The sequence below is a fragment of the Equus przewalskii genome, chromosome 2 (genome assembly GCF_037783145.1).
Source record: "Equus przewalskii isolate Varuska chromosome 2, EquPr2, whole genome shotgun sequence".
Lineage (NCBI taxonomy): Eukaryota > Metazoa > Chordata > Mammalia > Perissodactyla > Equidae > Equus > Equus przewalskii.
In genome coordinates, this window is record NC_091832.1 from 112,690,642 (window position 1) to 112,706,065 (window position 15,424).

Sequence of the window (15,424 nt, forward strand, 5' to 3'; positions counted from 1 at the left end):
CAGAACTCTAACATCAATTTATTCACAAAATCTCTACTAGTTAATTAAGTAATCTGTTTTTTCATGAGACATTTAATTTGTGGCTTTGTATGAAATTTCACATAACACACTAAAAATTGTCAAAAATCTGTAATAACTACTGCTTAATTTTGTGGTCCATTAAACAATAATGTGAGTATAGAAATGTGTTAAAGTTAGAAAATTCAATAGTTTCTCTGTAAGGCAGTGTGTTCTATTAGAGTTCCATTTTTTCCTTCCCAGATATTTATCATATATATTGCAGAGACAATAAAATGTTTCATTTGCACAGGGATATTTTTAAATAATGAGAAGAATGAATGCTAGAAAATGAGAGAGAGTGTTGTCAGAGACAGTTACGTGCATTACCCAAAACCCAACCTACAACCCTGCACCCCTGCACTTTAATAACAGCTGTTGTAGTTCACTGAAAATTATCAGAATCTAGGCCCTCTGGCTTTAATATTCTTCTTCAAATACAAACCCCTTACGAAATAAAACCTATTGCCATGTATGGCTAAATTTTAGTGTTTTCTTTTTTCTTTTTAAGTGCATGTAAGGTCCAGACTTACAGTAAATGGATAGCATGATTTTCTGACTTGGATAATTCATTTAATCATTACTTCAGCACTCATCAATTAAGCAAATATTATGTGTCAGATGCTAGGTTAGGTGCCAAGGTATCAAAGATCCCAGTGGTTTAGGATCTGACAATTCTCATGTGATATTCAGTGTATTTAAGGAGCTACTATAAGCAGCAGCAGTTTCATTAACGACAATAGGCTTTCTAATCAATATTTATTAAACACTTTAACAATCCACAATTGCTTGTAATACAGATTTTTTAGGAGCCTGTGGTCAAAAACAAAAATAAATATGAATATATATCATATCTACATCAGTTACAGTCAAAGGAAGAAATCCCACAAAACTGTTATCATCATCATAGAGACAGTAATGGATTTATTGGAAGTAATTTCTATCTAATATTTAATTATTTTGTACTATAATTTATCTAGGGCACATTGTATGATTTTCCATTATTATTATAGACCCTGATTAGAAAAAACACCTAGCTATGCTATTAAATGAAATGACATGGACATGTACCCATGGTTTTCAGAAGAAGCCCCTATGAAGCTTCAAATGATAATTTTAGATGCACGTTTTATATGTAAAAAGAAGAAGGGTGAAAATAATGACTTCAACATTAAAGGACTTATAAATACCCAGAATGCAATGGAGAGAGGAAAAGTTACATACACTTTCAGACAAATTTACAGTTTTTAGTATCGCATCTTTTCCTGTAGAAAAGGAGAATAATAACTGGTGATCTCTGGAACATGTTATCATTTGATGATATTTCAGAACTTATTAAAGCAAAAAAGCAAACAAGAACCAAAAAAGAAAGCTATCGTAAGAATAATTTTATCTCACACTCTGTAATGTACGTACACACAAGCTTTATACCTTCTTCTGATGCTTTTCCAAATGACTCGTGCCTCCTAAACTTCTAGAAAGTCTGACAGTGTAATTATTGGAAAGGTTGCACTGTGTAGTGACTGAGAGCATGGCCTGTGGAGTGGATGGCCCACCTGTGCCACGGAAGGCTGTGTAGTCTTGGGCAAGTTACTTAACTTCTCTTTACCTCCATTTTCCAGTCAGTAAATTGGGCTAATCGTAAAATGCATGTCAGAGAGTAATTGTGAGGATTTCTGAGAACATCATGTTCAGTTCACTGTGTGGCACCTGGGAAGCACTCAGCAGATATTCACTGTTACAGGGTTAGACTCCAAAGCTGAAATTTCCTTTTAAAATCAAGCCAGATCACACTAGAGGAAGAAATGGCTAATAAATACATGAAAAAATGGTTCACTTCACTAATAATCCAGAAATTCATATTAATATGAGAACTTTTTTCAAATTAGATGAGTGTTTTTGTTTATTGATAACAACCATTGTTAGTAATGATGTGGGCTGTGGGCACCTTCACAATGTTGGGGTACAAACCATTTTGAAAGGCAGTTTGCCCTGTCTTCCCAACAAAATTTTAAATGTGAATACTTTTTCTTCCTGAGAAAGACTTGCCCTGAGCTAACATCTGTTGCCAATATTCTTCTTTTTGCTTGAGGAAGATTCGCCCTGAGCTAACATCCATTGCCAGTATTCCTCTATTTTATATGTGGGTTGCCACCACAACACGGCCACTGACAAGTGGTGTAGGTCTGAACCCAGCCTGCCAGAGTGGAGTGTGCCAAACTTAACCACCAGGCCACAGGGCCAGACCCAAATGTGGATACTCTTTGACCCACCAATTTTACTTTTAAGAATTTATCTTCTGTAAATACTCTCAAATATGCAAATATATATGTGTGCGTGTTTGTTCACAAACACACGTGTCTCTCTTTATTACTTATTTTATAAATAGGGGAATGCTTCTGACATGAAACAGTGCCCATGCCAAATGAGAAACGCAGCCTAATAATTTATATGTATTGTACAATTTCACTTTTATGAGAAAAGTATGTTTCTTTGTGTGTGTTCACAAGGGAAAAGTGTAGATGTTTGAAGACACATAAAAGTTAAAAGGATGCACATGGAGTTAAAATTTGTTTACTCCAGAGAGTGGAATCGGGGTTAAGGGATAGGGGAGTACTTGGTACACTTCCATGGTTTTTGAATTTTACTACAAAACTATTATTACTTTGAAATTTAAAATCACCTTTTTTTACAGGAAAAAAAAAAAATGCCTAAGCCAAGAAATCACTGGTCAGAGAATTCCAGCCCCAAAGCAGTAATCTTTGGACCTAGAGAAAAAAAGGAATCCCAAATATAGTTACATCTCCTTATTTTGAGAATCTTGAAACCATGGTTTGAGCGAACTCCTGGAGTCGCTAAGTTCAGTTGCTGAGTTGCATTGGGGGAAAGTCTTCACTTCCAGAGAGCAGGCGCATATGCCTCCTTCCCATTGGAAAGGACTACTGGTGCCTCCTAGGACACTGCCAGAAACCCTAAGTCTTTGTTCACTGGCAAATACATGGAACATAAAAGAAATGGGGGGCCTTACAGAGGAAATCAAGCTCTCAGCCCAGAAGTGGTAATATTCTGGAAGGCCACCTCTAGCCCATAAAGGCATGGTCATTGCAGTTTAAGAAACAAGCCCCTTCTGAGAGATACAGCCTGCAAATCACAGTCCATAGCCACGATGTGCATCGTCTTCTCTTTTTGTTCAGAAAATGTTCCTAAACTTTTCCACGCACTTCGTTAGATCTCAGTTAATATTTGGAGAATTGAAATAAGTTTCAGAGAAACTATGTTCTGTAAGAGAGATCACTGAATATGACATGCAGAAAATTGTGTCCTCAGGATCTAGTGACACAAAGACAGAGAAGATGGAAGTGTTTAGATGGATATATATTGACCATCATGAAAACTGTTTTAATGGCTCGTAACGTTTTAAAATACTTCCGACAATAATTTTTTAAATAATCTGAAAACAAAAGTTCTGTGTGAACACTGGTACAAATCTATTGATGCCTAATTTCTTCTTTTTTAATGTGAACATCTTGTTTGTCTTCACAGAGTTACTGGAGGTGAGCTGTTTGAAGACATAGTGGCGAGAGAATATTACAGTGAAGCCGATGCCAGGTAAGTGACTTGCCGTGGGCAAGATACAGGACTCAGCTTTCCAGTGACACTTGTTCAATATATCTCTTTACAAATGAATCATGATGCTTAGTATTTATGAGAATCTCAGAATACCCTCTTGGACCTCTTCTCATGAGGAATTCCTCTTAATTGATCCTCTTAAGGATTTCCAAGATGATTTTTTTGGAAAAGAAAAAAAATCTATGTATCTGGTCTCTTTGAAACAAAAAGTCCATGAATCTGGTCTAAAGTCTATTTTTATCTAGCATCTATAATTAGAGCTCGTATTTTATTTATTTTTTTTAAAAAAAGCCTAACTGGAATGAGTTCTGCTAAAGAAATATGTTTTTTAGCCAAGTTAAGAGATCAAAGATTGAGACCTCTAGCTCTCGATCCTGGGCTGAGCAGTACGGTAGCCCCTAGTCACAGATGGCTATTTTAATTTCAATTTTAATTAATTAAAATTAAATAAAATAAAAGGTATAGTTCCCCAGTTGCACCAGCCACATTCCAAGTGCGTAATAACCGCATGTGGGCAGTGGCTACTGATTGGACGTAGCAGATATGGAGCTACTCCATCTTCACAGATAGCTCCACTGAAGGGCCCACGTCTGTCTAATCAGAGACCATAGAAAGAAACAGACTACAAAAGCCCCAGTGGTCTCTAAAGCATTAGTTGTCAACTCTTTGGAAATTTCATTATAACCCTGGGAACTCTCACTTTAAAAATATTTATTTACATATTTCAGAGGGTTCAAGAGGATTTCCCAATCTTGTTAATTGGCAAAATCTTTACAGAAGTTAAAAATGGCTGACATTTTCTCTAGTTTGAAACTTCCTAGGCTACACATAGGCAATGGTTTTGGAGTGATGTAACAGTAATCTACGTGCTAAGATATGACTTAGACTGTTTAGTGTTAACTCCTCTCAGCATTCCATATATTCTGTAGTTGATGCTTATTTTGAAGAACCTAGCCGTGAGTGATTGGCTCATTATTAGCGATGTAAATGAAATGTTATGAAAATTCAGTTACCCGTCTCCCGCCCCCGCTCGCTAATGCTGTCAGAGCTTCCCAAGGCTTGCTCCCCTGTGGCCCGGCCCTCAGCAGAGGCAGCTGATCAGAGGTTCCCCATCCCTCCAAATGCACATTGCATCCACAGGCTCACTTCCAAATTTCTAATTAATCTTCTTGGTTTAATACCGTCGTTTATGACATTCTGTGAATCTTATCTGTACATGACTGCATTCTAATTTTTTAATGGAATTTTTACTGCCAAAGTCAAATAGAAAGTTCTGTGTCACTTACACTATTAGTAAATCATGACTTGCTCAGTTTATCCCAAATCCTCACATTAGGCCTCTGAAAAGGGGTTTCAGAGCAGTCTTCTGGGAAGCAGCTATTTGCCCACTTGCCAAGAGAGACTTACAGTTTTAATCAAAGTAGTGAACATGTTAGGGAATATCATTTATTTTGTTTTTTTAAAGTTAAGTAAACAGGTTATTATTATGTTTGAAAAAATATTGGTTGAAATTAGAATAGAGACTGTTTTCACAATGGAAGAGCCCTGCAGATAACAGAGTGGACCTGATGGGTTGGGTCATTTTATGCACGTGCTTCTGTGAAGTCTTGGAATTCACTATGGGTTATTTTTTAGGATAGGTCCCACACAAAATCAAGGAGAAAGAAACATTCTCTTCCCAACTACAAGAATAAAGAGCATATTCCGCAAATAATTTGCAAAAGTCTGTTTTCTTACTAGTCCTCAAGAAGTTAAGAATTGAATCCCTTCTCACTAGAAACAAACTGATGTTCATTGAATATGAACTATCATTTACGTCTTTATTTTCTAGGCCCAATAACTTCTGTGGTTTGAGAAGAGAAGGTGAAATTCCTAAAAAGGAGTATAAAGTGAACATTATTGAAGAAGGAAAAAAGAGTCACATGACTTAAAAAATAATTGTCAACACTCAAATAAGCTATATAGTCAATAACAACCAATGTAAGGCTTTTAGTGCACTCTTAATTGAGTTAGAGGTAGAAAATCAGTCATAATCAATTTTTTGACATTTACATTGTAATAAATCAGATGGTGATTATTTTTTTAATCTAAGAATTTACTTTGGAGTAATATTTTGTGCATGAAATGGTTGAAAATGTCCTCATAAAAATGTTTACCTAATCCTTAAATGGATGAACGTAATTCTCTACATACCTGCTCTCGAACCACACAGTGAACGTGCACAGAATTCATCCGTGTGATGTGTTCCACATTACTGTCATGTCAGGGGGCAGCTCTCGGGACCTATAGGTGCCAGCAATGATTTCCCCCCTCTAATATGATTAGCAGTCTACGTGACGTCAGTAAGCCTCTACTAAGAAAAGTCTAAATGGTGCATTTTGACATAGTAATAAGCAAAAGTTTTCCTTCACTGAGGTGTATGGAAATGTATTTAACAATTGCTGGTGCCTCAGGGGGTTTTAAATTTTTATTTATTTTTTTTAGAAGTACCTAGGCCTGCCCTAGAGTATATACTGTACTAAAGAAGGGTTTATTTCATGTCATGGGCTCACTGTAAATTCTCCGTGTGTTGTTGGAGACCTGCAATAGTTCTCCTCTTCATATATTATGCGAGAAGCACCATTGCTAAGTCAAAATGATAAATGTGTCCTTCCGTTTTTTTAACCCGTTTCACCTGCCACTTCATCTGTGTTTACCCTCTTGTTTCAACACCTATGTTTAATTGTGACCTCAGATTTTAAACAGTTTAGATGTGTATGAGAAATGTCCATGAATTTTATATCTTTGACGAATTTTCCCAGAACATTATGGGAATTACTTATAAATTTCTCTGCCTGCATATGGAAATTTTGACTTCTGTATAAAAGTGATTTAATTTGTACACTTGCAATGAAAAACACAGCTCAAATTGTTTTGTCTGAACATGTCACAAATTCTATGTTGGATGTCATTTTTTGTTAGAACCAGAATTAGCTTTATTCAGCATTATTTAATTCCAATGGAAAGCTAAAGAAATGTTGTGAAAAAATATAATTTTTGTTTGTTTGTTTGTTTCGTTTGAACTTTCATTTTATTTTGTATTCAATGTGACTATGTGCCTTTAAAATGTTCTCCCTTCCATTCTGCCCTTGTATCTTTACAGTCATTGTATACAGCAGATTCTAGAAAGTGTAAATCATTGTCACCTAAATGGCATAGTTCACAGGGACCTGAAGGTCAGTATATGGAGTCCATAAATCTGAATCAAAGGAGTTTTTTTTGTTATTTTTTTCTGGGGAAAGGGCAGAGGGTGGGTATTTAAAATGGTTCCCTTGCCTTTCCCAATTTTTCCCTAAAATGACTAAATGACGAAATGGTAATGCATGACGCCTCTTTCAGTTTGCTCATCTACAGGCTAAATATACATCATAGCAAAAAGAGAAGGATGGTATTAAGAACACAACCTGTTAGGTTTCCAAGCAGGAACCCACCAGCGGCGGTTTGGGGGCAGGCTTTCCTGAAACGTCCAGCATTTGCCTGGAGATGAAGTCGGCCTGTGATGTATGTCCGCCTGTAGATCTAAACACCACTTCTGTTCTGAGACCGTGGGTTGCTGCAGCAGAACAACTGGCTACACATTGCTCCACTTGAGTCTGATGAACCCTCAGGCAAGAGATAATAATTGCCAGCTAAATTAAAGCACAAGAAGTTAATGATTTATCAAAAATTCATTACGTATCCTAATTTAAGCTTAATGGCACCTTGATTGCTACCGTGACAGCTTTGGAATGATATGAGATAAGTGGGAGAGCAGAGGGAAACAGCTTTTGTGTGTAGGGTGGAGGCGGAGCACAACTATAGAGATTATATTTGTGTTCCAGTTCATTTCCTGTAAGAATTTATAACCAGGAAATGAGCTCCTGCATTAAGTGAAATATTTTTAAGATGGATTTTTCTAGAACAAGTGGATCACATTTGGCTCACATCTGGCAAGATCCTGATTGTTCTGAGGTAGTAGTCACTCTGCTTGAGCAATATGTTTACGTTACTGAAGGTGGTAAAATACGACCCCAGTTGTCTGTTGGTTTTGCACTTTAACCCAGTCTCTCTGAGGGTATACAGACAGTGAGTGTAAGCTTGGAACTAACACACGCCCCCTGGTGTTTGCATGCAGTCATTGCATTCAGCAGATCCTGGAGGCTGTGCTACACTGCCATCAGATGGGCGTAGTCCATCGGGACCTGAAGGTGAGTAATGTCGTTGGAGATCAACCACCACACAGTTCCTAATGACTGTTCAGCTGCAGTTATGCCTGTAAAGGCAAGAATATGAGCAATACAGTTGTGTGGACTCATTCCAACACATTACAGAAACACTTTCCCTCTCCACAGTCTCACTTACTTCATCTCTTCTCTGATACACGCTTCAGACGTATAAATCCCATTTCATCCAGAGAGAAATAATTTCCTGACATTTACAATAAATAGGTTGCTACATTTCCTTCCTCCTAAGAGTGGATATAGTATCTAATGTGACTTTGAGTAGGACTGATGGTCTCGTCTTCAATCTAAACTTGTTCTGTGGACATTAATCAAATGTACTATTTTGTAGTCATGCCATATATACCTAATATTATATAAAGGGTTATCAAAATTATAAAGTGAATAGAGATAAGGTTATTAAGTAAATTTTAGGCCCAAATGATTGGGTGCTGAGAACCCCATTTTGGGTTCTGAAATCTCTTTCCCTTAACATCAGTCCCAGGAATTCTGAGGGCATTGAGGCCTCCTGGTTCTTTATTTATTTATATGCCTAGGGGCCAAGATACTAGGGCCTTTTAAAACAGATGGAATAAAAGTAAAATAAATTTTATTATCAAATAATATTTATGTTGCATATATTACATAATAAAAGCATACTTGCTAATGCTTTTAAGACTTCGCTGAGCTCCTGATACCATTGAGGATGAGAAATGTTTAGATCATTTAGAAATTAGTTCAGAAGGAGACTACTCTTTTACTAATTTTTTGTTCCCTTCTCTCAGCATTCTGGTTTTACTTATGGAATTTCAGAGAAATACTGAAGGCTTAGAAATTTAAATGGAAGAAACTGCCCGGTGGACAGAATGGCAAATGTGAGCACCACATAGTTGTGATTCTTTGAAGCCTCAGTCTTTTCCAGAGATCAGTACGGTCATGCGTCGCTTAACGACGAGGATATGCTCTGAGAAATGTGTCATTAGGCGATTTTGTCATTGTGTGAACATCATAGAGTGTACTTACACAAATCTAGCCTGCTGCACACCTAGGCCACAAGGTACGAATCTTACGGGACCACCATTGTATGTGCGGTCCGTTGTTGACCAGAACCTCATTGTGCAACACACGACTGTGTCGAGGTGGCAAAGGGTAAGTCAGAATGTCCTGAACTGCGTGCGTTTGGTGGGAGGACCTAGGCTGGTTTCTCACTCGCAGACTCTCTAGTTATAATAAATTGTAAATCTATCGTTTCCTTTCCTTTAGTATATTCTAGAAGAGTCTATATCTACAGATCCACAGGGAGTTGCGTGAAGATGTGATTTCTAAGCAAAACACTGCCTTAATTTTTGGGAATCTTCCTTTGATTTCAGTTTGAGTCTGAGAGCTTTAAATGTCAGAAGCAAAGATGTGGTTAATGGTGTGTTCTTTGGGAGAGCCAAGACGGGACTGTGTACATCCGCTAACACTTACTAAAGTTACCCATCAGGATAAAGGAAAACCAATATGTTCCTTTGAAAATTCCTGTCTTTGGTGATCACCTCATTCCTTACTAGCCGTGTACAGACAGAGCCCCTTTAGTTACTTCCCACAGCTCTCAGTATCAGTTTCCTTTTTAGGTGAACATATACAGACATGCACATTATTTGTGCTGTTTTGTCGGATACTCTATTTAATAAATTTATCATTAGAAACATTCAACTCCTTTTTATATACTTAAAAATGTGCTCTAAAAGCCAAGAGTGAAAAATCTGAATTCTCTTCCATGCCTTCTAAAATGTATTTTGTGCACTTACAACATTGGACTTCTATACATGTCCAAAGTCAGCTGAGCCCTTCAAAGACTGCAACTTTAATCAGGGCTGGCAATGGGCCTAGGGTATAGGTTGTGAAGAAAAATATATTTTCTGACATAAGAGCTAAAGTCACTAGTTAAAAACGCAGGCAGGTGATTTCTAAGGAGACTTACTGCCATAGAAACAGGCTGCGGCGTCACCCATGAGATTCCTTTCAAGGGGAAAAGTGTTTGCTTCCCGTTCTTCCTCTGCTTTTGAGAGAGGACGGAGACGGGCTTTTGATGGAGCTGGTTATGATGTCTGGAATGCTGTCTTAGTTTCTGCCACGTTGCCGACTTGGATAGACTTCAGTCGAGTCTGGTTCTCAGTGCTTGTGTCAGTAGGTCATTTCATAAACATACTTAGAGATCTAAAACTTGTGCAATGGAGGGAATTTATGCACACTTTGAGTGTGTTAAATCCCTGACTTTGTTTTCTGTCTTTTATATCCACCATTCATAGTCTATCTGATAAATAGACTACTTGTGATAGCATATTTACTAGTATATTAAAGTAAAAAAGTTCAACTGCTGAAATTTCTCATTACGAGACTTTAAACAAAATGTTGCCCTTACTGTTATCAGTCCATATATCTTTGTTTCCGTATCATAATTCGTATGTTCATTCATGTACAGTACAGATGGTTGATGCGCAGTTTAATTTCTCCATATCAGTGAGATAAAAAAAACATGGAAGTGTTATGTTTATCATCCTTATCACAGGCACCTATGAGCATATGAGGCCTGTAAAATTTGTTTGTAAGCCCCTCCTAGAATAATAGCTGTTTAACATCTTGTATTACTCTACAGTACCCAACATAGGACCTTATACCTAGTAAATAGTTGGAACATATTCCTTCAATTTAGGAATGAACGAAGTTCAACCAAAAGCACACTTGTAATATTAAAGGCAACGGTGAATAAAATAGATTGTGTGTTAATTAATATTGAATAAAATAAATATATCTGCAGCATAATGATCACCATTTCAATATTTGAATAAGCTCTACTCCTTGGGTTTCATTAGACAGTGGAATCTACCAAGTGGAAAATTATCAGGACCTAGAGACAAGGCTGAGGGACAGCAGGCATTTGGAGGATGTCCCAGAAATAAACAACAGGAGCAGGTTCAGGGTGGTGGGATATTAGCATCAAGAAAGCACATCAGTCAGCACCAGGCAGTATCCAGTGGATGCAGGGACCACAACCTTTTGTCTAAGTTGTGCCCAGTGTCAGGCCAACTGATGTAGATCCAAGTAGTATTAGGGAGATCTAGCAGTGGTGACGTAATTACTACAGTTCGGGAATATGGCTCTAGTCTTTGGGAGGATTTGGATCAAGGCAGGACCTTAATAATAGAAATGGCAGTAGCTGCCATTTGTCAAGCAGTCACCATATAGCCTGCACTGTGTTATCATCTGAATCTTTGTGACAACTTGATGAGGAAGGCACTATGAGCATCCCCATGTGGCATAAGGGGAGATGTAGCAACCGTGAGTGAAAGAACTTATTCAAGGTCGCTCGGTCCGTAAGATGGGATTTGCACCCAAGCAGTTTGGTTCCAGGGTCTACGTGCTTAGTCACTACCACCTCTCAATTCAGTTAGTTGAATGAATTGAAAAGGCTTTATAGAGACCAACGAATAGGTCAAAACAATGATGAGAAAATAATTTTGCCATCAACATTAAGAATTATTTGCGAAGGTGCTCCTAAATTTAGTGAATCGTAAGATTAAAATAATCCTGCCTATGCATTTTTCAGAGCTATACAAATCTGTATCATTAGGAATACAAGAATAAGGTATATTTAAGATGCAATGTGGAGTAGGGGGCAACATGATTTGGCAGTACACTGGTATATAAAGTAAAAATTTCCTATTTAGGAATTAGTAAGGTGGCATTGGCCACAGCCTTTGGAAAACGAGACATAGAGAAGAATGAAATGCATTTGCCACATTTAATTGAGGCCACATTGAGACAATCAGTTTGGAGTGCTTAAAAATAGATTATTTTTTTACAGGGTGAAATAGTATAACTCAGGGTGGGATATTTGTGAACTAGAGATTGAAAAGTCAGGTATAAAAAGAGAAGAACAAGCATTCATCAAACGTTTCTTGAGCACCTACTGAAAGCACTGTCTTAGCTGCGGGCATATATTGCAGAGCAAAACAAGAGCAGACCTGTGTACATGAAACCTACAGGCCACCGAGTCAAAGATTATTTAAAATATGTGGAAAATGTGTTGGTGCTGTTCCTGCCGGAAAGAAAGAAGCACATCACACAAGTACTGCATCCAGAAGAATCAGAGGACAAAAGGAGGTTGCAGTCACAACTTTTGATGTCATTAGAAATAAAGGAATATCAGGTCAGATATGTTCTGTAATTTCAGAGCATGGAGATTGCAATTTCTATAGATAAGTTGACAGAAGTCGATAGAGACAGTTACATAGCCGTGAATTTTCAAAGAACTGTATTTCACATAAATTGGTAAGATTTCTTTAGTTTAGAGTATGTCAGAAATGGTTACTGAAGGACTTCATGAAAGCAAATTACCTACCACTCAATCTTGTAACAACAGATCAGCACCTGTGAATTGCCTCAGCCGAGAATGCTCCTTTCTTATTAGCCTGCCTCCTGAAAAACAATGCTGTTTCAGGGAAAAATCATTAAATGGGTGGAGGGATATAAGACAGAGAGAGAGAGATTTTAATGACAATAATAATTTTGGAGATTTGGGGAAATTTTAAAGTCTGTTTCATGGGAATAAAATTAAATTGATGACCAGAAAATAAAGGAATTAGTTTTCTGGGGGGAATATGACATGCTTTCAGTAAATCCTTGTTAACGAGGGGTAGTAGATATATCAAATTGTGAATTCTTCATTTTGAGTAATTATAAAATCACAGTTACTCCGCTTTTCTCAGAACCATGTTTAGATAAAAGTTTAAAGAACTTGCCGTTTGTGTATAATGTACGTCTAGGTATTTTAGGAATAAATTCTGTAGGTGATGAATTCCGTAGTCCACGTAGTCAGTTGAGTGCCTGGTGTGTGTCAGGTACGGAGAAGGAATAGGTCATTCGCACAGTCCTGCTGTGGTTACAGTCCACTTCTTTCAGTCAGCCTGATAGTGTGTGCTGATAATGCAGAAGTCAGTCAAGAAACAGGAATGGAATACAGAGTGATTCTGATGGACTTGCTCATGTACACATGGTGATGGAAATAGTACTTCGTAAGCACAGACTTACAGCACATGTATCAGATGAAACCTCCCCATGCTGAGTACATAAATTCAGGTATCCATTCCGTCTAAAAACAAAAGCTAAACTCACTTGTACCCTGTGCACAAAATAACTCCTACCGTATGCATGAATGAGCTTGATATTGAAGCTTTTTGATTCATGCAAAACTTTTCAGTTTATTTCTAGTAGCTTTGTTCACACCTTCTTTGGCAAAGAAAAAGTGACTGAAAACACACCAAAGCAGAGAATAGTTAACTTCATGTTGAAAGGTTCAGACTCTCTGATAGAGGAAAGAAATCTAAAGAGACAGTTTTACTTCTTAAAAGCTAATATCAAAGGGAATGTAAGAATCGAATAATATAGAATAGTAAAATAGTAACTTGCTGTTTTTATAATATTCATAAAGAAAAAAGCATAAAAAAAGTAAAACACGTGATTTCACTACACATATATATTCCTCATGTTTGTGTTTTATTGCCTAGTTATCACGTATGTGCACAGATACATCTGTGATATGACTGATGCTGAAGATGATCATCACCTTTGCCGACTCAGTTCCTTAATAGAGATCACACTAATTTAGGAATCCTCAGGATGTGTTCATGAGATTTGTGAGAATTTTGTAAGTTTTCCCTTTGTTTTATTTGGATATGGGTAGTAAATATTTTTGAGTAGTTCAAACTCTTCTACAGATAGCTACCTTTTGAAAATGACCCATTTTTATACCATCGAGGGGTTTCCTGAGTATCACGTCTTTAAAAGAAGGAATCAGGAAATCTGGCTGCAAGTCCTTGCTTCATCTCTTTAGACCTCCCTCCCTCATTTAGAAACCAAAAAGTTTGAGTTATTTCATCTCCCAAGTCTCTTCCAGTCCCTAAAGTGATGCCAGCAACTTGCCTAGGTCCTTTGAGATATTTGAACAGTTTCAAGAAAATCTCAAATCGCAATGAAAGAAGTTAGCATTGTATCTATATGGAAGTACAGAACAAAACTTCAAACAGTTGCTGCTCATTACAGCTGATATGCTATAAATGGTTGTTGACACTAAGACCAGATGTCATGGAAAATCCTGCATCATTAGGAAGCTATGGGGTGGGGAAGGAACCTATGTGTGAGAATGTCAGTAGAATCTATTTAAAAACCAACCTAAAAAGTGATTGCGTTCTAAGAATTTAGAGAGAATCTCAGTATGTAAAGATTAACATAATAGGTTGCATTTATTTTAGGAATACAGAAATTCCTCAAGTTATGAATATTCATTACAAATATTTAATGTCTGCACATTGAAATGGCCACCTGCACAGGAGTGTCATAGTTCTTCACTAATGTGTATATATTGTCCCTTCCAGAGGATAGCGGTCCTAAAATCCAGTGGGATTTTATTATTCCATACATGCTATTGTGAGATAGAATTTATACTTATAATGTTCATTTGAGAGATGAAGGAACTAATTAATTAGCTTCCAGAGTCTATGGGTTGCCCATGTCCACATAGTTAATAACAGTCAGCCCCAGGACGTAAGCCCAGATCTTCACCCTCTTTCTAGATCACCGTGTTGCCCATTTCTTTCGTAGTGCTAGGCCCCTGTGGTCAACCATAGCTGCACTGGAAGGACTGTGTTTCTCATCTCACCTTTCTCATTTGCTTTGAAGAAAATCAAAATAGTGTGATAGTAGCAGATAAGAGTGGAGATCCTTTTTTAAGGAAGTGCCACTGATTAGCTGAGAGATCCTACTATTTATATGACCACAAATTATCTTCCTTCCTATAGGCATTCAGAATTTGAACTAATCTACTTGCCAATGAACTTTTGTAGTACAATGTATTTTTAAGTTGGAGGCTATATGGATGTTAGAACATGATAACAGGATTATTCAAACTGATATATTCCAAAGAGTTGTATGTGATATTTTTAATACTTCATTGAAGCTGACCATTAGAAGCAATCTCGTGATGAAATTTTATAAAGTGAATGAACCTTTAGTAAAGTCAATAATCATCCTAATTTTTCTGTTTGCATTCCATAATTCTGTATTTTAGGCTTGCCTAAAAGATATACATAAGCATGAAACCATTTCAGTGCTATTAACTTTTATATTTATACAGTAACCTTGGAATAGCCCTGCCTTTTCCTGAACATAACTGCAGCTGAACAGTCTTCATGGGTAAAAGGTGAAACACTGGTCCACACGGACTTTTTATTTTCCTGGATGACTCACAAGGCCCCCCAGAGAAGTCTTCTAGATCATTTCTAGGTGTGAATATTTGCCCTACTCATTCAGAGGCCATGCATGATTAAGCTCTAAGGCATTCCATTTCTTCTGAATTGGCAGATACTTGGGGTTTTAGGGCAAAATGCACACAGCACTGCCCAGAAGCTTTTCAATTTAGTGATAAGAATAAAAGCACATTAAATTTTTTGTTTGTT

General features: G+C 37.2%; 1 protein-coding gene across 50 annotated transcripts in view; it reads left to right on the forward strand.

Annotated features, from left to right (window-relative positions):
- Window positions 1-15,424, forward strand: part of CAMK2D (calcium/calmodulin dependent protein kinase II delta) — a 292,744-nt gene that overhangs the window by 202,469 nt on the left and 74,851 nt on the right. For 29 of the 50 annotated variants that reach the window (XM_070609305.1, XM_070609281.1, XM_070609273.1 and 26 more), the window contains exons 5-6: window positions 3,601-3,666; window positions 6,830-6,902. In XM_070609305.1, coding sequence (XP_070465406.1) covers window positions 3,601-3,666; window positions 6,830-6,902 — 139 coding nt within the window. Of the gene's footprint in view, window positions 1-3,600; window positions 3,667-6,829; window positions 6,903-7,840; window positions 7,914-15,424 lie in introns of all 50 variants that reach the window. The other 21 variants (XM_070609259.1, XM_070609274.1, XM_070609279.1 and 18 more) reach the window with 1 other exon arrangement.